We start from the raw sequence: 22,140 nt of genomic DNA on the forward strand, positions 1-22,140 counted from the left end.
AATTTACTTGTATGTATCAAGGCAAGATTTAGTAACAAGTTTTGTGACAGTTGTTATATCCTATATATGAATAATAAGCTTATCTTTGCATTGGTGCCCTTCAAGAAGAGTAACGCAGAGTGGAAGATAAAATATCCCCCACATTACAGCTAACTAGCTGTACACCGTGAATACTGTGCAGTTGGCTCAGTTACTGCTCACTCTTGGAGAATATCCGTGTCTGCATCCTGAATTCTGAGAGGAAATGTCAAAATAATAGTTAAAAAGGAAGTTAAAAAGGAAAACTGTAACAATATAAGCTTGGGATAAATTGCTACATACCCAAGAAAACTGCATGGTTTGGAGGTTAAATAATAGGTAAGATAAAGTGAAGAGTGGGCGGAGGAGGTGCGAATTAGGCAATTACATCTTTAAAGTAAATTTCAAAGGAGTATATGCTCTTAACATGGTTTCTGTTCCTGCAGGCACTCGGAGGTGTCCCAGGAAGTCAGCCATTATTGCCTAGCGGGATGGACCCAACAAGGCAGCAAGGTGAATGAAATAATTATTTGGACTGTTCAAAAGTACTGTCTTCTCAAACTTGTGTCTTTCTTTTTTCCTGCTTCAGAGCTTACTGCAGTTTCTTAAGCTGTTGTTAATTAAAAATGAGTGATATGTTAAAGCTGTTTTAGAAGGTGCTTGTGTATTGCATAGTTTTTTAAGCTGCAAAATTTTATTTGCAGGGCATCCAAACATGGGTGGGCCAATGCAGAGAATGACTCCTCCGAGAGGAATGGTTCCATTAGGACCACAGGTACCTTCCACAGATGGATGCCCATTTTTATTGATAAGCCTATATTGATTCTGTTACTCTGGTTTTCCATAGCTTGAAGATGGCCAGGACTTGTTCTTCTAATCCCATTTTAAAATAAACTTTCTGTTTTACAAAAGCTAATTCTGAGCTGCGACTGTACAAAGTCTAAAATAAAACCATCAGTCATTTCAATTAATATTTGAAATTAGAAGAGGAATCCCTTACCTTGCTTATTTCAGAAAAGTTCTTGTTTGTCCTACAGCCAATGTATGTTGTAATCAAAGGCTGACATTTGTGAAGGAGACCAAGTGTTTCCTCATCCTCCCAGTGTAATTGATTATACTGTTTAGGAGGAAAGGATTGATATATCTAACTTATGCAAACTCTGTGTACCAAAAATACTCCCAAAATCCTATAAAGTTTGTCTTTCATCCACTATTGATCTGTATTTTGGGGGACTGCTAGTGAGATTTTAATGTAAAATTAGAACTTCATGCTGCCATTTCTCCCCCTTGTCAGTCAGAAGAGTCTCTCTAGCTCTGTTTCTGACATCCAAAGCAACCTTGCATTGCAAGAATCAGCCTTCTCCAGGGTGCTAATTATTTGTAGTCTTTTTCTTCAAATCTGTGAAAACATGAGTAGATATTTATCAGTATTACATTTCAGCAGTAAACAAATTAATTCTGATGCATACCTGAAATAATGAATCCAAAATATTATTCTGTGTTTTGTCAGTGCTGTCAGTGAGAAGATTAAGTTGGTGGTATTTCATAGCAGTGTTGCCAGTATTCTGTTTTACAGCATGCTTGTCGTGCCCACACTTTGCATTTTTACTTCCCCATTTCAGGAAATTTCTCTAAAGAGTTCTTTATTCCTTGGAATAGCAGCTGAATTTTAAGTTATTAAATAGCTTTGCTTTTCAAATCTGTTCATAACTGTCTTTACAGTTTTGGGTCTTCTTGGGTAGAAATCAGTTGTGCAGTCTACACTATCTACTGTGTGACCAACAGTCTACTATTAAATATATTTCTTGGGGTTTTTTGTATCACTGACGTATATTTGCCACTTGCCTTTTGAAGGTAGGAAGAGAAACTTTGCAGTGCTGCCATGTGAGATTGAACTGATACTTTATTCAGCACCATTAGTCACACAGCTGGCAAATATCATGCCAATTTTTGCGAGAATGATTTTTACATTTTTTGCTGTCTCGTAAAGTCTAGTGGTTTTGTAAGGTTCCTCTCTCTTATATTGAACATCCTCTTAAAATGGGGAAAAATATAATCTACACAAAATTTAACTTTTCAAATTGATCTTTTCTGTAAACGGATCATCATCTATCTTTGTTTCTGGGATTTAGGGTCTTCTCAGAATACAGTTCTAAAACCAAATTTGAGGACTCTTTCACACCTACTTTTAACATCCTCTTGTAAAGTTGACTTAGGTGTGACTGTAGTAGGAATCTCTGCTACCATGTTGCACAGGCAGTCAACTTGCAGAATAATTGATGTGCTAATATAGAAATGCAGATGAATGAACATGTATATTGGTAGCTTTAATGAAAGCGCGCTTATTTTAGGACAGAGGAGTACATTTGATTAGAATTGGTAGCAATTAGAGTTAGAAGTACTTTTGATTAGGTTTCTTCGAGTCCTGTGGGATTTCATAGATATCCACACCCGAGTCCACACAAATGATTCCAGAATTAAAATAAAGAAGGGAGATACCAGAGATACCAAACAGGGAGAATGTCTCAGCCCTCCACATCAAGATAGAAAAATGAAATAAACCAGATACAGAACTGCTGTCTTGTTAGTCAGACTGTGTTCTCTTCCAGATCCAGCACTGCCAGCTGGGGTTGTCACCGTGCCCAGCTGTTTTGACTAGCCATCACTTACTCCCACACAGTTGCTCAGGCAAATCATTTAGGATAACTTAGGTTAAACAGGATTTAATCTGGCTGACTTTTGCCACCAATCAGTCTACCTGCTGGTACAAAAAAGCAGGATAAGTAGTTATTGATGACCAGCAACTCAGATATCACTGCTGAGTCTGGAAGAGGACGTTTGCACCCTCTGGTTGTATTCTTGCAAACCAGCTATCAATGGGACTCTTTCAGTATTGCTAGCGATTTTAAAGTTTGGGTTTTTTGTTTCAGCAAGAGAAACTTTTCTCGTAATTCTTGATCACTTCTGTATCAGTTCTAGATAACTGATCATGTCGTATCAATCAAAGTATAAACAGCACCAGACGCACACTTTGACTATCATTGTTGGATTTCTCCCATTCATGACTTCATGTTTACATAGTTCTATGAATCAGACCAATTTAGAAAACACCCATAAGTAGGACTGATATGGTTTATGCAGCTTATAAACCATGTATGATTTATACCATACATGAAATAGGTTTTATTAGCAGAAAACAGACTGCAATAGCAACCTATTTTTTTAAAAAATTACTTCTTCATTCCCACATTCTTCCAAAATAGTCAGCTGTCCACTGTAGAGAATTTTCTATTTATCCATTCTTTTGCAATATCAGAAAAATGTAGCAGGATTAATACAGTTCAGGGAGTCTGTTATGATTCCCCGACTGTTCTGCTTGTATTCCTTTGAATGAAAATAGGTATAATTTATTTTTCTCATAACTAGTACCAGTTAAACTGCTGTCATCATACCACAGCATAAACTCAAGATTTTATAGGCATTGGGCAATACATTTGTTAGCAGTGCTATGACATTCATTATTAAATACTTTTTACATTACTTGCTATAGACTTACTAGAATTGACTGATTAGAAGAGAAATGTAATGATTATGCTGTATGTTATAAAAGTGATATAGTGTAATTTTACACAGGCATTTACTGACATTCTAACAAAATCTAATTAAAAATAATACTATTTAAATGCCATGATGTAGAAATTTAGAATTTAAGTCTAGGTTTCTGATTTTTAATGAGTTCCCTCTATGTAAAAGTTAAATACATTATAAAGCCTGCCCCTTGCTGGCCATTGCCTTGACTTTTGCATGTGTAAATAATTCCTCCTGAAACAACTGACAATTCTTAGTGTATTTCTGTTGTATTGTAAGTCTTTCTCTGTGGGGTTAACAGTGTTATTTTTTGAAGTCAACAATGGACATTTTGAAGTCAGGAATGGAACATTCCTGAATGAATGAATTACATTGGCCTATCCAGTCAGCAGTTATGTAGGGATATCATTAACCTGCTGTCCTTTCTTTCCCCCTCCTCTTTGGTTTTCTTTTTTTGTTTTGTGGTAGTCTGACCCTTGGTTATCATTGCAGAACTATGGAGGTGCAATGAGACCCCCACTGAATGCTTTAGGTGGCCCAGGGATGCCTGGAATGAACATGTGAGTACAATAATAAAATCTTGCCATATTTAGAAAATCCATTTCATTGTAGAAGTAACATTTAGGATACGGCAATTTGTTGGGGATTACCTACAAAAGGATTACCAAGAAGTAACATTTGGGATAAGACAAGGAGAACGTGTTTTGATGAGTAACATACTCTGATGACTACTAACTGCAATTTAAAAAAGTGTCCTTATTGTAAAAAATGGCAACAACCAGCTTGTGAACTCATTGATAATATTTAAGTCCAAAAGCATATACTCCACAAATGTAGTACTGCTCAATTGCTTGCTCCATCATAACTAATGCTTATCAGATTACTTTTGAAACAGCTAATACATGTTCTATGTTCCTCTACAAATTTATTGTATTTTACCATGTGGTTTGAAGTTGAAACTTGGTGTAACCTGTTTTAGTAAGGTTTTATGTGTTTGTGGAAAAATGCCGTCTTTGGAACAAAATCGGAAATTTCAGGCATCACTGTTAACATTTCACTGGCACCTTTTAATGGCCTGTGTGACCTGCAGTGCTGTCTCCAAGCACTAAGAATATCTCAGTCATGCCTGAATAGAAAAAAAAAAAAAAAAGAGTAATTTTGTTTTTTTGACTTCAATTCAGAAACTGTGTCTCAATGTTTAATTTCCTGATTGAATATATTTGCCCCTTGGGAAACTGCAACTTCAGACTTTATTTTTCAAGAACTAGGATCAACAGTATAGGACTAAGTTTAAGGATAAAATGCAGCTGCAATTAGTCATAGTGATAGCTATTTCATAAATAACTCAATTTTGAAACTGGTACATTCATAATAATGTTTTATGACTTTGTCAATGCATCAAATTAAACATTTAATAAAGAGCAAAGCCCCCTGTTTGCATTGCATTGAAAAAAATACACGGGTAGCTTTTTTAAATGTGTGTTTTATAAGCTAATAGTATTTGGCTCTACAAAAACCGTATGAGTTTCCAGCAGAATTTGCGACAGTGTTTTCTAAGTCTATACTTAGAGCTGTCTATGACTTCCAGTAATTTTTCAAATTCTAACAGCTTTTTAGGTGAAAGCTGTTTCTCAGTTTCCTCATAAGGCCTGCCTAAATTCCCGTGTCACTGTGGCTTAACTCAGTCATCATTTTAATTTATCTCAGTCATCATTTTAATATCTTGGTAGCTCAGAGTAATCTGTAGTATCATCACAGCTATTTTCCATTTGATGCTTTCACTAGATATATTTGTTTTACTTAATGTCACACAAACAAGTTCAGGGTTTTGGGGTGAGAACAGACTTCCAGTGTTAGTAGAAATATTCCTGATTTCATAGAATGGTTTGGGTTGGAAGGGACCGTAATGCTCATCCAGTTCCAACCCCTTGCCACGGGCAGGGACACCTTCCACTAGACCAGGTTGCTCCAAGCCCCTCTGTCCAACCTGGCCTTGAACATTGCCAGGGATGGTGCAGTCACAGCTTCTCTGGGCAACCTGTGCCAGGGTCTCACCACCCTCACAGGGAAGAACTTCTGCCTAAGAGCTCATCTCAGTCTCCCCTCTGTCAGGTTAAAGCCATTCCCCTTGTCCTGTCCCTACAGGCCCTTGTCCAAAGCACCTCTCCAGGTTTCTTGTAGCCCCTTTAGGCGCTGGCAGCTGCTCTAAGGTCTCCCCTTAAGGAGCCTTCTCTTCCTCAAGTTGAGCAACCCTGTTGTACGTGGCCACCAAATTTGTCAGGCATGATTTGCCCTGGATGAAGCCATGTTGGCTGCCACCAATCACCCCTTATTGCCCATGTGCCTTAGCATAGTTTCCAGGAGGATCTGCTCCACGATCTTGCTGGGCACCAACTGACCAGCCTTCAGTTCCCTAGGTCTTCTTTTTTTCCTTTTTAAAATGGGGGTTACATTTCCCCTTTACAGTCAACAGGGACTTCACCAGACTGCCATGACTTCTCAGGATGGATAGTGGCTTAGCCACTTCATCTGCCATTTCCCTCACAACCTATGGATGCATGTCATCAGGTCCCATAGACTTGTACGCCTTTATGTTCCTTAGACGTTCTCGAACCTGATGTTCTCTTACAGCAGGTGGTTCTTCATTCTCCCAGTGCTTTCTGTGGCTTGGGTATTGTGGCTGTAGCTCTTGCAGGCAAAGGCTGAGGCAAAAAGTCATTGAGTACCACAGCCTTCTCCACATCCCGGGTGACCAGGTCTCCTGTTTCCTTCTGGAGAGGGCTCACATTTTCCCTTAATCTTAACTTTTATCACCAATATACCTATAGAAGCTTTTTGAGTTGCCCTTGACATCCCTGGCTGATTGAGTTTTGTCAGGACTTTAGCTTTCCTAACCTGATCCCTAGCTGCTCTGTTTCTCCCAGGCTACCTGTCGCTGTTTCCATCCTCTGTAGGCCTCCTTTTTATGCTGGAATTTGTCCAGGACCTCCTTGTTCTTCCATGGAGGCCTACTGGTGTTCTTGCCTGACTTCTTTGTTGGGATACAGTGCTCCTGAGCTCAGAGGAGGTGATCTTTGAATATCAGCCAGCTTTCTTGGGCCCCTCTTCCCTCCAGGGCTTTATCCCATGGAACTTTACTGAGCAGGTTCCTGAAGAGGCCAAAGTCTGCTCTCTTGATGTCCGGGGCAGTGAGCTTGCTGCACGCTCTTCTCACACTCCCTTGAGGATCTTGAGCTCTACCATCTCATGATTGCTACAGCCAAGCCTGCCTTGGACGGTCACATTCACCACCAGCCCCTCCTATGTGAGGATAAGATCCAACATAGGCCCCACTCCTCCTTGGTTCCTCTATCACTTGGAGTAGGAAGTTGTCACCAGCACATTGCAGGAACCTCCTGGACAGCTGGTGCTTTGCTGTGTTGACCCTCTAACAGATATTGGGGTGGCTGAAGTCTCCATGAGCATGAGGCTTGTGAACATGAGGCTATACCTATCTCCCTATTGAGATCATCCTCATCCTTCCTGGTTGGGTGGCCTAGTAGCAGATCCTCATTGTAATGTCCCTTGTCCCTGCCCTCCCTTTAATCCTGACCCACAAGCTCTTGGTTGGCTCTTTATTCCTCCCACGTGCAGTTCCATGCTCTCTCCTGAAAAAATAGGATCTAATAAAACAAATATGGGGGGGGCGGGGAAGGAGCACCTCATATTTCACCTTGTAATATTTAGGAATTGCTGAAAATTTGAGTGTTTGAATATGCTTACCATTTGACCTGAGGAGCATGACTACTGTTGAGTCCCTTTCCTTGCGTCACCTTCCCTTCTCCCAATAAATAAGGCAGAAAAGGTGTTCCAAAAACAAAATCAATGGAAATAAATGTTTTCACTTGATTTAGTTTAGTTGATTGTTTGAGCTAATTTCTTTATAGTTTCATCAGCAATGTAATAAAAACAAAAAAAAAACCAACCAGGATACAATATTAAATCCCTCAGGCAACTTATCTACTTAATAGGTTTTAGTTTTGCGAGACTTTAAAATAGAAAACTTCCTGAACTCGTTAATAAAGCCTGCTTTCTTCTCTATATTTAAATCACTCTCCCATGTCTTGAAGCTGTGATGGCTAATGTTGCTTTTCTAAAGCTAATGAGGCCAAAATGCCATTCTAAATGTGAAAGTTTTGTCATCTGCTCTGCCTCTGAGTTGTCAGGGCCTTCAAAAAGTGATTTTGCCTTATTTATAAATAACTTCGAGCTCTTAATGCTCTCAGGAATAATTATGGTTATTGAGATGTTATGACTGTAAACATGGAGATTTTACCTCCCATATGGCTTGGATCCCCCATAAGGGACTGTTAAAAGATGAAGCCTAACCATCAAACTATTTTTTCTGAGCTCAGCTAAGAGAGAGAAACTTAAAATAACAGCAAGAGATGTGAAAAAAACGTCCTCTATCTGCATGGCTCCTCCTTTTTTCCCTTCCCTGCCTTTAGTAGTTGTCTTTATCAGAAGGCTTTTGTGCCTGTGAAAACTTGTCCCTCTTGCTGGGGAGCTGCCACTTCATCATGTGTACACCACTTGGCTCAAATGTAACAAGGATGTTTAAAATCTCCATTTTGACTGCTGTAGGATATATTTTGTGTTTCTGTGACTTCTGTTGCCTTAGTCAAGTAGCAAACCATTTTTAGACACATTTCTAAACACATTCAAAGAGTATGTGCAAACTGGCATGTATTCAGTTGTTAATACATGAGATTTATTGTAATTATCAGATAGAGGTTATAGCAGTGTGATTTAATGTGGCTTCTTCTTTTAAAAGTACGAGTTTTCCCAAAACATATATAATGTACTACCATCACTTTCACTAATAAAACCTTGCCATACTTGCAGTATCTAAAACTATACTGAATAAATGCATTCATCTTCAGTTCTTCAGGAAGGTATTTAATTATCTAAGCAAGAGTACTGTTCCTATGCCTGAAATTATACTTCTATTTTAGTATCTTCCTGCCTTTGTATCTACTATAAGCAGACTTTCATGGACTGTGTGATTCGTCTTCCAGATATTTTAGAAAAGGTTAGCAGAGTACAAGGAAAAAAACCCCTGTGAGAACTTATAAGAATTTGGGAACTTATTTTTTACCCTTTGCAAAACTTCTGTGCCATATTAACATGTTGCATATATGTAACACAGAGTTAAATTTTCTGTGAGCAGAAGGAAAACACTTAAGAGACACACACTCGCAATGTCTTTCAAATTGTTGTCGCATTGAGAATATAAAGGGAGAATGTCTGGCACTTCCTAAATTTGCAAGTGTTTGGGACCAATGCAAAACTGTGCCATCTCCACTGCAGCCTCTGGCAGTATGGCTATTGGAGAAGATCTCCTTATGGTGCCATTCTGGCAGGTCCTGTCCTTAAAAGCAAAGAAGTACCAGAATGAGTCGGGGAAATAAAGTGTCTTAAATGTGAGTTGCAGGGTTGTAACAAGAAATAAATTATCTTTCATCAACTCATAAACTGATTAAATGATAATAGTAGTGCAACGATAGGAATTTTGCTACAGCATTATGACTTGGTGTAGTTATGGTTTATAAACAAACACGCTTTACTTTGAAAAAGCTATCCTTCCTTACTCTGGAAACAGATTATTTTTATTTGCTTCCTTAAGAGCTGGTTAGAAGATGGGGATTGTTCTGTGTCTCATCTTTCACCTTCTGTTACAGGGGTCCTGGGGGTGGTAGACCTTGGCCAAACCCAACCAATGCCAACTCTGTAAGTAAATATTTAAAATATATTAGACATGATCTTAATATTTAAGGAAGTATTTCACATCAGTACACCAGGAAAAAAACTTCTCAGTGAATTCAACAAACAGGATACTGCATGCTTTATATTCCTGTAACCCTAGTGCAGAGCAGGTACAGTGTGGAGCACATCTGAACAGAGTGCTCACTGACCTGCAGATATCCAGCTGTGTACGTAATCAACAATAGCTCTGCATCTTCACATCAGTTATAGCACTTCCATAACACAAAAGTTATTCTGGGGTATATTCGAAATACATTTTTGTTACTTTTAGTGCCACTAAGATGAGTTAGGTCAATACTGTCTGCCCAGCAAGATCTACAGAAACCACAGCTTTTAAAGACACAGCTCAATGTGTGCTCACATATTTTACATAACAAAAGCACATTTTGCTGCTCTAAACCTGGGAATACAGAAGCACAGAGCAATTCCTTGCAACAAGTCAGCCATTTCTCAATGGTTTTTGTAAAAAGCAATGCACTCTATTGAGTTTCATGGCAACTACAAAATGAGGTAGTCTAATAACAGCTTGAAGGAAGAAGAGGTCAATGATTCATCCCACATGAACAACAATGGTCTGGATTTTCTTCAGAAAACATAAAGTTTTCATTCAGTGATCATACATCATTAGTATTAAAATATGACATCTTTTAGCACTTGCAGTTGGATAAGATGGGTCTGTATTAACAGACTAGCCTGGTTCTTTCTAGCCTTGTTCTCAATTTTGATTATTTAATTCTACTAATGACAGCTGGGGGGGGAGGGTGATTAAAAAAAAAAAAAACAACAGCTGAAACTCTTCCTCAGTTTTCTTCTGCATGTACTCAAAATGGATGTTAGGCTAGCTGAAATACTTTCATTCTGTGAAATTAATAGAGAAGTCCAGTAATAGATGTATTTGTAAGACTGAGCTGTCTGGCAAGTTGTCTACCATCATGCAAGATGGTGATGCTGCAAAATAATTTTATATTTTGTCCGTGCAGTTGCTTAATTCTTACCCGATATAAAAGTATTGGTCCCTGCTCTTTCAGAAAGTATAATTGCAAAGGTCATAATGAAGAAGAAAATTCGATTATTCTTAGCAACTGGATTTCTCCTGATATCCTCTGTAACAAATACCATAACTGAGTTTGAAATGAAAATAAAATACTGTCCTTTAATTAAAAAAAAAAAAAAGAAAAAAGAAGAGGTAGGCAGCAAAGAAATAAAGCTAGTATCTTCTAGGTTGTCCTTTGAGGTAAAGATTTTAATCAATATCAAGTATACTTAAGAACATACAAATTCAGTACACGCTCCTCTTGACTTAAATGCAAGTATATGCTGCTTAATTTTATAAACCTTATGAAGTATATTACCTTAATAACATTATAGTTTAATCGTATAGCTTAACCTTTTACTATAGACTGCAGATCTTTACAGACCTTACTGTGGCTCCCACAGTAAGAACAAGCAGACTGTTGCAGTAGATGCAAGAACTGGATTGATACTAGAACTTGTAACCTGGTATCTTTAAAAAGTGATGCTGGCTGTTAAAAATGCATGCCTCACTAATGAAACAATGGAGAGCAGATAAAAGACCTCAGCCTACAGACATTTAAATACATGAATTATGTTATTTGTATTAATTTCATTTGAGTGGCTACCAGGGCATAGTAATCTTAAATGGAAATATTTTTATTGGAAATATTGGATATTAAATTTGGTTTGTGCCTGTACTGATAGTTGACTTGAACCTACTTACAAGGACAAGTTGTTAAAAAGATGAGGTGGTTTTCTGACAACAGTAACATTTTTTCATAATTCTTAACTGTGTCTTTGAAATAAACAAATACGCGTAACATACAGCTACACATAAATGTATATATGGACTCCATCTCACTGGAGAGGAAATTACTGGTTTGTTTCTGTTGATATTACAGATACCGTACTCTTCAGCATCTCCTGGGAACTATGTAGTAAGTACACTCGTGTGTGTGTTTGCTTATTAGAATGGATGTTACATTTTATTTAGGCAAAGACACAGCTGGCCAAATGTTAAGAGAACCCTTGTGTATTGGTTGAGAACTGAACATCTGATCTGCACTTCGGTTTTTTTCTGCCGTCTGTGGTGCATATGTTGATGTTTATTAGTAGAGTCATTATCAGTCTGATCAGAATTTCCCTGAGTGCTGTTTTACTTCAGCGAACATTTATATATCCAATAAAATATATTGCCTTAATAATAAGGGACAAAAAAAAACCCAGTTTCCTCAATATCACAATATTGTGTATGAGTTTCTGAACTCTTTCAGAAAAAAAATAATTTGAAAATTTAGAATAAGCTCCCTAAAGATATATATATGTGTCCTTGTAGCTCACATTTTAAAGGAATTTATGTCTTATAATTAACTTCTAAAGACTTTCACATTCTTTTTTTCTCCATGGTCTGGCTTCATTTCACAGATACTGTCTTAACGTAGCATGGATTAGTTGGTATCATTGTTTTTTCTTAGTCTGTAGTTCAGAAGAAGTTGTTAAAACTTTCTAATAGGCCCAGCATTGGGCTGTTATTCAAAAGAAAACAAAATGCTAACCCTCTCAACACTTTACCTACCAACAAAAAGGGTTTTGGGTTTTTTTGTAGTATATACTACTGGTTTTTGTCTCTATCCCAGAAGATTAACTATGTTTATCCTTGTAGGCTCTTTATTGTTGTTGTACTGTTGTACTTGGATTATTTGTACTCCTCATGTACTCTTCTAAGGCTGGGGAGCTTTTAAAGCAACTTTTTAGCCAAAGGATTTGAGATCTGGAACCTACACACCTTGAGGGCGCAGTCTGCTTTGTTTGTCACAGTTTTTGAGAAATAATTCCATTAGATATGAATATGTTCTAAGGGTGAAAGTAGTTGATACCAAGAGACTTTCCGATAGCAGGAAACACACAAGCAATGAGAGTAAATGCAAATTTAACATCAGGTGCAAAAGTCAGTAGTGAAGGTAAGTAACTTTTATAATAAATTAACAGTTAGTGCTTTCTACACCTCTTTATGTTACGCTGAAAAATATATATAAACCTAAAAAAAAAAAAAAAAGTCTTTGAGCTTAGTGCTCAAGTACACAGATAAAATGCCTGACAGCTCTGTGATGCCTGAAAGGTCTTATATATGATCCAACAGTTTCTTTGGAATCTGCAGCTCTGCAGCAGCAATGATGGAAATTCTTTCTGAGGGCTGAGTAGGCCTTTCAGACAGTTTTGCCAAGCCAGATCCTAACACATTCATTTCTGATTCAATTCTAATTTGGAAGGGGTAAAAAAGCAATGTGGCTGCTGGCAGTATGAAATGAAGTTAGGATTAGGCCTTGATTTTTATAAGCTGATCTGTGGGTGTTGTGGTGGAGGAAGTCCTTGTTCTAGCATGCTGTATAAGATACTCGGTGACCTTGCTTAAAACCTTCCAAAATACTTCAGTAAATTACAGGAAATCTCAGCAATGTCCATGTAAGCAGACAGGGACAGCTGAACCTTTATATTCAGTGCCACTGAAAAAAATATTCCTGTCTGGAATAGTGTATCTGCTATTTTAAATTATATAAAAAATGATGAATAATAGTCATATGGCAACGAAAACAAATTTTGCTAGCTGTGTATTTTTTATAATGGAAAGTCAATATTTATTGTATTCTTTTGACACAGATGTTTTTACATGGAATTTGTTAGGTTTTCATATTACTTAAAAATATTAGTGAATCCCAAACAGAGGAAGCAATATGCTTCCTAATATTCTGTTCTTCCTAAGTTCTGTTCTTCCTAAGTGATTAGGATATTTAGGATAATATTACTGTAGAAATTCTTAAAGAAGCTTAAAACACTTGTTTAACAACCAAAGCAGTTTGTGTACAACTTTTAGTCATAAGCAGATTTGTAACACAGAAATACCTGAAACTAAGAAAATAGATGTTCTTTGATGGGTTGGTTTGTTTGGATTTTCTTATCTTTGAGTTGGCAGTCTGGGCAAGTAATATGACTGTATCCAGCATTATTCTGAATTTTTAAATCTATTTGTTAGTACTTTGAGAAGAAATGTTTTATACAGATGTTATTTTAAAAATTGTAGGATATTATACATACAGAATTTAGATGTCAACAGCATCAAGGTACCAAGTCTGCCTTAAAAAGGTGATTCTTAAAGTGATTAGGTTCTTCTGGCCCCATGGGACACCTCCACATTTGTGCTTAGCAAACATTACTTACTCTACCACTGACCGTGAGCAGAGTACAACAAAACAGAAATGTCAGCTGAAAAAACACGGGTAATGAAAACAGGTTGAGGGAATTAAGTATAATTGTCTTAGGCCCTGTTCCAAGTATTTCTCTCATCTGACTCACAGCATGACACAGAGTTATTGACTAATGGATATTCTTGGGTCTGTATACCTACGTACATCAGAAGTCTGTGCCAGAGCTTGCTGACCGATTACCTCATCTTAAACTGTGATGAGATTTTTCGCTAGGTTAACAGAAAATGTGCATGTTTTTACCAATTTAATTCATGACATTCATGGTACTTTTTCATTTTTCTTTTCATTTGTACTGTGTTCAGTTTTTATTGCAGTATCTTTTTCTTCCATACCAACTGACATTCTCTGCTCTCTCTAGGGTCCTCCAGGGGGTGGAGGGCCACCAGGAACACCTATCATGCCTAGTCCTGCAGGTACTGAAATATACTCCAAAATAATAAAAAGTAATGGTAAGGGATTTTAGGAATCACACAAATTATTTTTCAGACTTCGATTTTGATGAAGAATCAGCTAATGATAAGTTACTGATTTTATGCTTTCTGTATGAATTTTTTTGTCTTTGCTTTCACTCTTTTTCTCTCTGTGCTCTGTTGCAGACACAGAGCATTGTATCTCTGCAGTTCAGAGCAATTAATTACTCTGGTTTTTGATCAAAATTGCAGTTTCAACAATAGGAAGTTAAAACCAAAAGAAGACGCAGTCTTTATTTGCCTTTACTTACGTTCTTTGGGACAGTTCCACCAGTTTGGAAATCAGGGGGTTTCCGAATGTTGTGAAACTTTCCTACTATGCTATGGGATAGACTTGACCAACTCTTGAGTGATGTGCTGCATCCTGCAGCTATGTCATCTGACTGACAGGAGGGTCATAACAGACAGGTTGCTCTCCTATGTCTTTAATAGAGGAGTAAGACCCCAGAGGAGCCATCATCATGTACTACCAGTGATCTGTTCCCAGAACTTCAACTTCCCTGTTTTTTCCCCTAAGTGAATGGTCTGTATCTTGCAACTTAGACCACATGGAGATTTTGGCCAGGCAAAAGATTGTCCACATTCCAGCCAAGGTTTGAGGAAACAAGGAGGAGGATGGGAGGATTTGGGATGGCTAGCCAGCTTCTCAAGGCTTAATAGGTTGTCAGCTAGGTGTAAGTATTGTCCTCCATCAGTGTTGTGTAAAGATTCTGATACCAAGCTGGAACTGCAGAATGTGGAGGATGCTGTCCTCCCCCATGGACAGAATCCTGTGAAAATGCAAGATGCAATTGCATCTTGTGCTACATCAGTATTCAGTAGCTACTCCTTTTGGGCTGTGTCAGCCTTTGTAACTCACTTTCACCAGCTAAGAGGTCCCCCATTCACCTCAGTGATGTTACAGCATCCTCAGTCCTTGTGTCATACATGTTCTTGCTGTCCTCTACAGCACAGGAGGGTAGAGGATTTTCTCAAGTAGCTATGAAAACTTATTGCAGCAGTGTAACATCTTCATTAAATACAATTACAGGGCTTTTGAATAATGCAACCTAAGATGACATATAGGGTTCCTTGTTCATATCATTAGTGAAAAAGATAATTAATGCAAGCTGGCATTTGAAAGAGTCCCTTTTAACATAAAACAAGCTTATGGACAGCCTGCGCTTCTTCAGCACTGCAGTTATGGCAGATGTTAGGCTGGCTGTGCAACTTGAAGCTTCTGCTGACAGTTTTTCCCACTTCCAGTCAGAGACTCAAAGATGTTTTGAGGTTCTGCTTTTGAAAGTATGAAAACACTTAGAGTCTGACCACCTGATTGTTTTGCAATGCTATTTATTTGCCTCTGAGACAAACCAGCTCCAAAGGTTCCCATGGCCCAACCAGCCTCTATGTACTGTGACGTGAGCCAGCAGAACACAGGGAAACTTAGGGAGGTGTGTTACAGAAGGATCTGATGGTGGAAGAACTTTTTGCCTACCTCACTGAGCATTAAAAATAACTTTTTATATGCCAGTCTTGCTTTGATAACTTCAGACTAAAAGCTTTTTGTCCCACCCCCACTTCTGCGAACAGCGTATTTAAATGTTCTAGTGATACATAGTGCTCTGTTATATAATGGAATTATTTATTCACTGATGATGAACTGATGCTTAGAAAACTTGTCTAAGAAATGTTAAGAAATAGACAAAAACCTTGATTTTAACTTCCCAGAGTACACACAAATACATTCTTACAGGAGGTCAGGCTGCATTCCCTCTTCCAAAACATTTCGGTGGGCTCAGCTTTCTTGCTTTTACTATTTCTAACTCAAAAATTCCTCCATCATCTTCTCTTTGAAAAGGAATTACAGCTCAGCAGTGGTTTTTGTTTGTGTTCGTAATCTCAAAACTCTGGTTCAAAGAGGTAGAACGGTCTTTCGGAGGATCTGGGTGCAGAGTACTAAGCTATTCTTTATTGTTTTTGTGGGTACTATAATGGTGCTGGTTTTTCAGAGTGTCTTGTATTTTTTTAAATCATGCTGTCCCCTTAGGGGTGTATTTAGACTTTCCTTTGGTCATTCTCCTCTCAGCAAACCTTCCCATTACATGACCTATCTCTTGGGAAGTTCCTTTGGGAAAGGTTTTGCATAATTTGTCTACCATTTGCTTCATTTTTTGCCTTCTTTTTCATACAGATATTGACAAAAGGTGTTGATGTTGTGTGTGTGCTAGCACTGGGGATGAGCTGGAGATCAGAAAGAGTAATCTGTGTCTAATGGTTCTTAGACATTGGTTTCTTAAGTTCAACCGTACAGTTAGCTGGGTTGTCTCCTGCATTTCAGCTCTGGAGTTGCTCCATCTAAATGTTCATGTGCATTTATTGCAGAAGAAGGATTGAGATGGAATATAGGTGTGTCAGCGTCTGGCAAGGGCAAGTGAAACTCTTGGCAGAACTTACTAGCTTAAGCACCATCTTGTGCCAGGATGGTTTTGTTGGTTTTGGACTTAAAGAGGTTTTTTTTTGAAGCATTGCACCATGTTGTACCATTAAGACACGTTGAAGCTGTCCTTGGAGTCAGGATCTTTGCACGGTGTTCCACTGAACGGTTAGATACATCCAAAATCAAATAGACTGAGATGAATGAAAATAAAAATTTTTCATATGCTATCCTGACTTGAAGTCTGTATAATGAGAAGCTACTTATCATTTTTTTACAGATGGAAAACAAATTGCAGAAAGTATTGATAAGAAACTCCTGTTCTATAGAGAGAATTGAAGATGTGTGAAGTAGTTCAGAATCACAGGAAAAAGGGGTTTATGGAATTAAACAGTTACAGCTACTTGGTGATTTATAAACCTTTTAACAGTCATGCATAAAACTAGAGTCTAGACGTAGTCACTTAGGGCCCATTGCAATTATTTCTTTTCATAGCTCTGTTGTGTGGTAGCAGTAGATAGAAAGGGAATGAAATCTATTATATTGCCACTGTGTATCAGTGATTCAGGCACAGAAATAATAATGACAGGATATGTACTAGGTGAGTAGTTTTATTGAAAGGTACATATTAGCACTTAAAATAATCTCATTACAGATTCAACCAACTCTGGAGACAACATGTACACTTTAATGAATGCAGTACCACCTGGACCCAACAGACCTAATGTAAATATGACTCTAGTTACATACTTCTTTGAATTATGCAGCTTTTTTCTTTAATCCAAACACTATGTTTCTATCACATATCATTAATACTAAGTTTATAATTTTTATGGGTGACACTTCAATTGCTTCCCCATACCGTGTACTTTTTTATGTTTCCCAAATCATGTCAATACGTGCAACACAAAGATTGGAGCATATTCTACATACAAAAGACCTTAGAAGCTCTGCATGTGGATTTTGGGGATGTCTGTGATGCAATAGGCTTTGGTGTGGTAGAACAATATCCTAGGAGCTGCCAGTAAGCATTAGTTTCAACATGATTCAAACTTCTGTTCAAATAAAACTATCCTTGAAAAGGGAGGAGAAAATTGCTGAAGGTGACTCAGTATTATGTTGCCCTGCTCTTCTGTGAAAGAGGACAATATGAATGCCTCTGAGAAGAAACCAACTTCCCTGTTTGTCTAAATGGGATGTTAAGAATGAAACCTATTGATAACATTTAAATATTTGCCTAATGAACTAGTTAACTTCTGACTATTTAGCCTAAATTTCAGCAATTCTAGTGCTTACAAAAACCTGGATTCTCAGGTGGAAGTTGAATCTTCCTTGATCCTTCTCTATGGCTTCAGTTTTATTGTATTTCTCTTGATTACAACCACATTTAATTTAATGATGATCCATATTATGGGCCTTTTGGAGAAGAACAAAAAAAAGCCAGTAAGTCCTAAAAATATAGTTATTTAGATATTTCTAAAAACACAGTGTATTTTGTTTTCTATGACGTTAATGTCATTAAGTATTTTAAGAATAAAATTTAAGATTAATATCTGAAATTGGTCAGAAACTCCACAACGGTAACGCAGAGTAGTCCAACTGTCAGCATAAGGTGGGCCTTGAAAGCTGTTAATTAATCACTTACTTATTTCATTGAAGGGAATCATAAAAGTTTCCTGTAACCCCAATAAGAGTACAGCTAGGTCAGCACTAGCAGGTTTGAAAGTCATACCCAAGGTGTCAAAGTAAATAATAAATTATTCCTAAGCCATATACCAGCCTACAGAGAGGTGAGAGTTTCATGAAGGTAATACTGGAAAAAGTTAAACAATGATGTTTTCACAGTCTTCACATGAAATACTTCAATTTGACTTGCGCATTCAGACATAGGACTGTGCATTTTTCCTTTACTTTCTTGGGGGGGGGGGGTGTTGGGTTTTGTTTGTTGGTTGGTTTGTTCGCATTCAGACATAGGACTGTGCATTTTTCGTTTACTTTCTTGGGGGGGGGGGGTGTTGGGTTTTGTTTGTTGGTTGGTTTGTTTGTTTGGGGGGGGGTGTGTTTGGTTTTGTGTGGTTTTGTGTGGTTTTGTTTTGTTTTTTTTTAAACCTGACAAATATTTTCTTTTTATTAGATTGTCTACAAGAAATTGTACAGTAATATCAGTTTTTAATGTCTGGTCATTTTATAGTTTCCAATGGGGCCAGGGTCAGATGGACCTATGAGTGGACTGGGTGGAATGGATTCACATCATATGAATGGATCATTAGGTAATGATAATAAATATTACAAGCATTGTGAATTTTCTATGACTAGTGCCATTTTCTATGACCAGTTCTCTGAGTGTAAAAACCTCTTAAAACCTGAAAAAGCTACATATACATTAGTGAAGCTACATATACATTAAGATACTCTTTTAAGCAAACGAGTTGGCACCTCTGGAAGAAAAATACTGTGTTTTATTTATATTAGAGAGTATAGTTTTGATGCTCTTAATGAAAAGCAGTCTGAAAGCACACCATCACAGTAATTTAGAGGTGAAGGCTTAAGAACTATTTTTATTTACCTCTGTTCCTCTTTGAAAATCTTGGGGAGGTGTCATTGTGAAATGCTGATGCACTTTCTTATCTATTACTTGGAAGTAAGTTTTACATATTTTGATGTATGTGTTAAGCTGGTTTTATTCCAACATTTAGATATCATCATTTGTTCCATACTTAGCCATATGTCTGTTAAGTTTATTACTCTTCAGACAGTTGCCAATTTTAATGCATCCAAAAGAACATGAGTTCTGGTCAGGGCATGCAGAGGCAGGGGAACAGTGTACTGCTTGGCTTTTGGCTCTGTGATTTTTGAAGGACTTGTATCTAGGGGAGAAGAAGCCTTGCACAACTGTGCAAAATATACACTGCTTTATCTCCTGACTATCTTAGCAAACTCTCTGCTTTTACTCTGCTGGAAGCCTGATAGATGTTTGAAAGAGATTTTAAGAAGCAAGCTACAGCTAAATAAATTGCACTTATGCCTTCCTCTTTCATGCTTGCAAGGTAAATAAACACTCAGATTTTACTTCTGCTCCTACCCTAACACGAGGCAAATAGCTCTGAATAGAGTTCTTGTGTTGTACCTCTTCACTTCCGTCTGCAGCAGGGGGTGCCAGTCATGCAGGCAACAGGGTGGAACTTCAGGCTGTGAAGTTCTTCTGAGTTCTCTTCTTCTGTCTCCCTGGTCCATCAGCAGTGTTCTCTTGTGCTTCCCACAAGGGGCACACCCTGCTGAGCAGTGTTTTTCTTTATGGGGAGAAACCCAAGCAAGCTAAACACAGGTCAGGCAGGCAGAAGCCAAGCTGCTGGTGCTCCCCTTGCTGTTATCCCCAAAGAAAAGCTCTGTCACTTTCCCAGCACAGGCATGGACCAACCTAAACTCCACATGGTTTAAGTCCATACTTCCATGGTGGGTGGAGATCTGTCACTCACAGCCCAAAAGCTGGAGGTTGTGAGACTGGAAATACAGACTGGTAGAACAGAGGGAGAAATCTGAAGAGGCTATGGAAGGTTGAGAAAAAAAACAGCTATCAAACCTTAATTAGCAGACATGTTCTGAACAATTAAAATTCAGCAGTATGCATCTGTCTCCTAATAGAATTATCTGTTTTTCTAGGAAAGCATGTCCCCGAAATTCCTAGATTACTTTGCATAAGGACACTTGGTGATTTTACAGCCTTTCTTTACATATTACAATCCTAACATTGGTTGTTGCTTTAATTAAAAATGATGCACGTTACATTCAAAGAAATTAAAAATTGTGTAAAAGGTAATAGCATCTTTTTCTGTCAGGTTTCTACAGCCTGAGAATTATTTCTGGCTAAAAGAAAATAAATTAAATTGAAACAGTTATGGAAGGATTTTACAGGCATCTAAGCATTTGCTTAGTTATTTTCTCTAGGGAAAGAGCTGAAGTGCTTAGTCAAATTAATGATGACTGCTTTCTAGGGGTCACTTCATATCTAAATTAGAACCTGAGTTCTTTAAGGAGAAGAGGGCTGGAAGGGATCCTCTGCATTCATTTCCATGCTGCAGTAGGTAGCTGTGTCTCATAATCAGATGGATAAATTGGTCAAGGTCAGTCTTTAACTTCTCCAGCTTCTTTGACCATAACCTTTCTATTGGGTATCTATTCATAGCTCTGATGTTTAGATAGAAATCTTTTCCTGATTTCCACCAGAATTTATCCTTTGGGCTGTGACAAGATAGCTCTTCATAACATTTATGTATCTGATGTATTTATATAGAGAAATCATTCCTTCTCAGCCTTAATTTGCCTGGCTAAGTATAGTAAGCTATTTCAGTCTTCTTCCACAGCTCCCATTTTCTTGATTGATTTCCCTGATACTCTTCTGGGTTTGTATTCAGTACTCTTGTAGAATACATCTTTCTTGAAAATAGGTGACCAGAATTGTTTACTGTCTGTTGATGCTAAAAATGTTTTTTTTGATACATTCATTTTAAAGTTTATTTCGTCTTTGCTTTACCAGAGAGCTACAGCATGTGAAAAAAATTCAATAGTCTTGCACTTGTTATATTTAATTTTATTTGATTTCTGTTACTCTGGTCCTCAGGATCATCTGCTTTCTTATGAAAGATACTGTCGTCATCAGTGTTTGCAATGAATCAAAACCTGAAGTCATTCCAGCCAATTTCAGTAGTAGGCTTCTGCTTCTGCAAGCAACGACATTGATGAAACCCTCCTAGCTGACCTTAGTGATAATAGTGGTCTGTTGGGTTTTTTGTCCCCAGGAACATCAACTTTTACCAGTTAGTTGTTTTTTTTTTTTTTTTTTTGTTTTTTTTTAAATACATCTAATTCACCGGCTCTCTTGGTGGATAATACCACAAATGAATTGCATTACCTGTACCCGTGTTTCTAGAGTTGTGCTGTCTCTCTCATCCTGAAAGGATGCCTCCCAAATAACAGATACAGATCAGAAGTGCTTCCTTATTCTTTTTTCATTTTTCGGTATGTTCATAGAGAAAGGGCTAACATTGTTCAATACTCACTGTAAACTTTTACTAAGAGACATTGAGCAGGAATTGAGATGATGTATGATTGTTTATGTTTTAAAGTATTGCTGTGACACTATATATATACTATGGAAAAAAAATCTTAGATTACCTTCAGCTTAAAACTAATTGAAAAAAATGTCTGTTTTACTTTAAGGCTCAGGAGACATGGACAGTATTTCCAAAGTAAGTATCTAATCAAATATCTGGAATTTTTAGAATGTTCCATCTTAAACATATTTTCTTTGTTATAGTGCTTTTTGTTACGTATCTACATTTTTTTTTCTGCTTGTCAGCTCTTTGGAAGCTATGCAGACAGCATCACTATTAATTGAAAATTCAGTAACAACATAATAAATGGGGAGTATAAGTAGACTTGTTCCCTACTGCTTAATAATGTGTATTAATGAATGTGATTAATTATGTCCAGTTCATAATCTGATTGATCATGTTATAATCTTCCATACTGTTAAGACAAATGAATGTAGTTTTAATAATCTATTCTA

At 37.5% G+C, this 22,140-nt stretch overlaps 1 protein-coding gene across 2 annotated transcripts in view; it reads left to right on the top strand.

The window, feature by feature from the left end:
* Window positions 1–22,140, top strand: part of SSBP2 (single stranded DNA binding protein 2) — a 172,383-nt gene that overhangs the window by 134,499 nt on the left and 15,744 nt on the right. For both annotated transcript variants that reach the window (XM_065661183.1, XM_065661184.1), the window contains 9 exons: window positions 465–531; window positions 723–793; window positions 4,099–4,166; window positions 9,327–9,375; window positions 11,328–11,363; window positions 14,047–14,101; window positions 17,230–17,300; window positions 18,766–18,844; window positions 21,792–21,820. In XM_065661183.1, coding sequence (XP_065517255.1) covers window positions 465–531; window positions 723–793; window positions 4,099–4,166; window positions 9,327–9,375; window positions 11,328–11,363; window positions 14,047–14,101; window positions 17,230–17,300; window positions 18,766–18,844; window positions 21,792–21,820 — 525 coding nt within the window. The remainder of the gene's footprint in view (window positions 1–464; window positions 532–722; window positions 794–4,098; window positions 4,167–9,326; window positions 9,376–11,327; window positions 11,364–14,046; window positions 14,102–17,229; window positions 17,301–18,765; window positions 18,845–21,791; window positions 21,821–22,140) is intronic.

The sequence above is a fragment of the Lathamus discolor genome, chromosome Z, assembly GCF_037157495.1.
Source record: "Lathamus discolor isolate bLatDis1 chromosome Z, bLatDis1.hap1, whole genome shotgun sequence".
NCBI classification, from domain to species: Eukaryota; Metazoa; Chordata; class Aves; order Psittaciformes; family Psittacidae; genus Lathamus; species Lathamus discolor.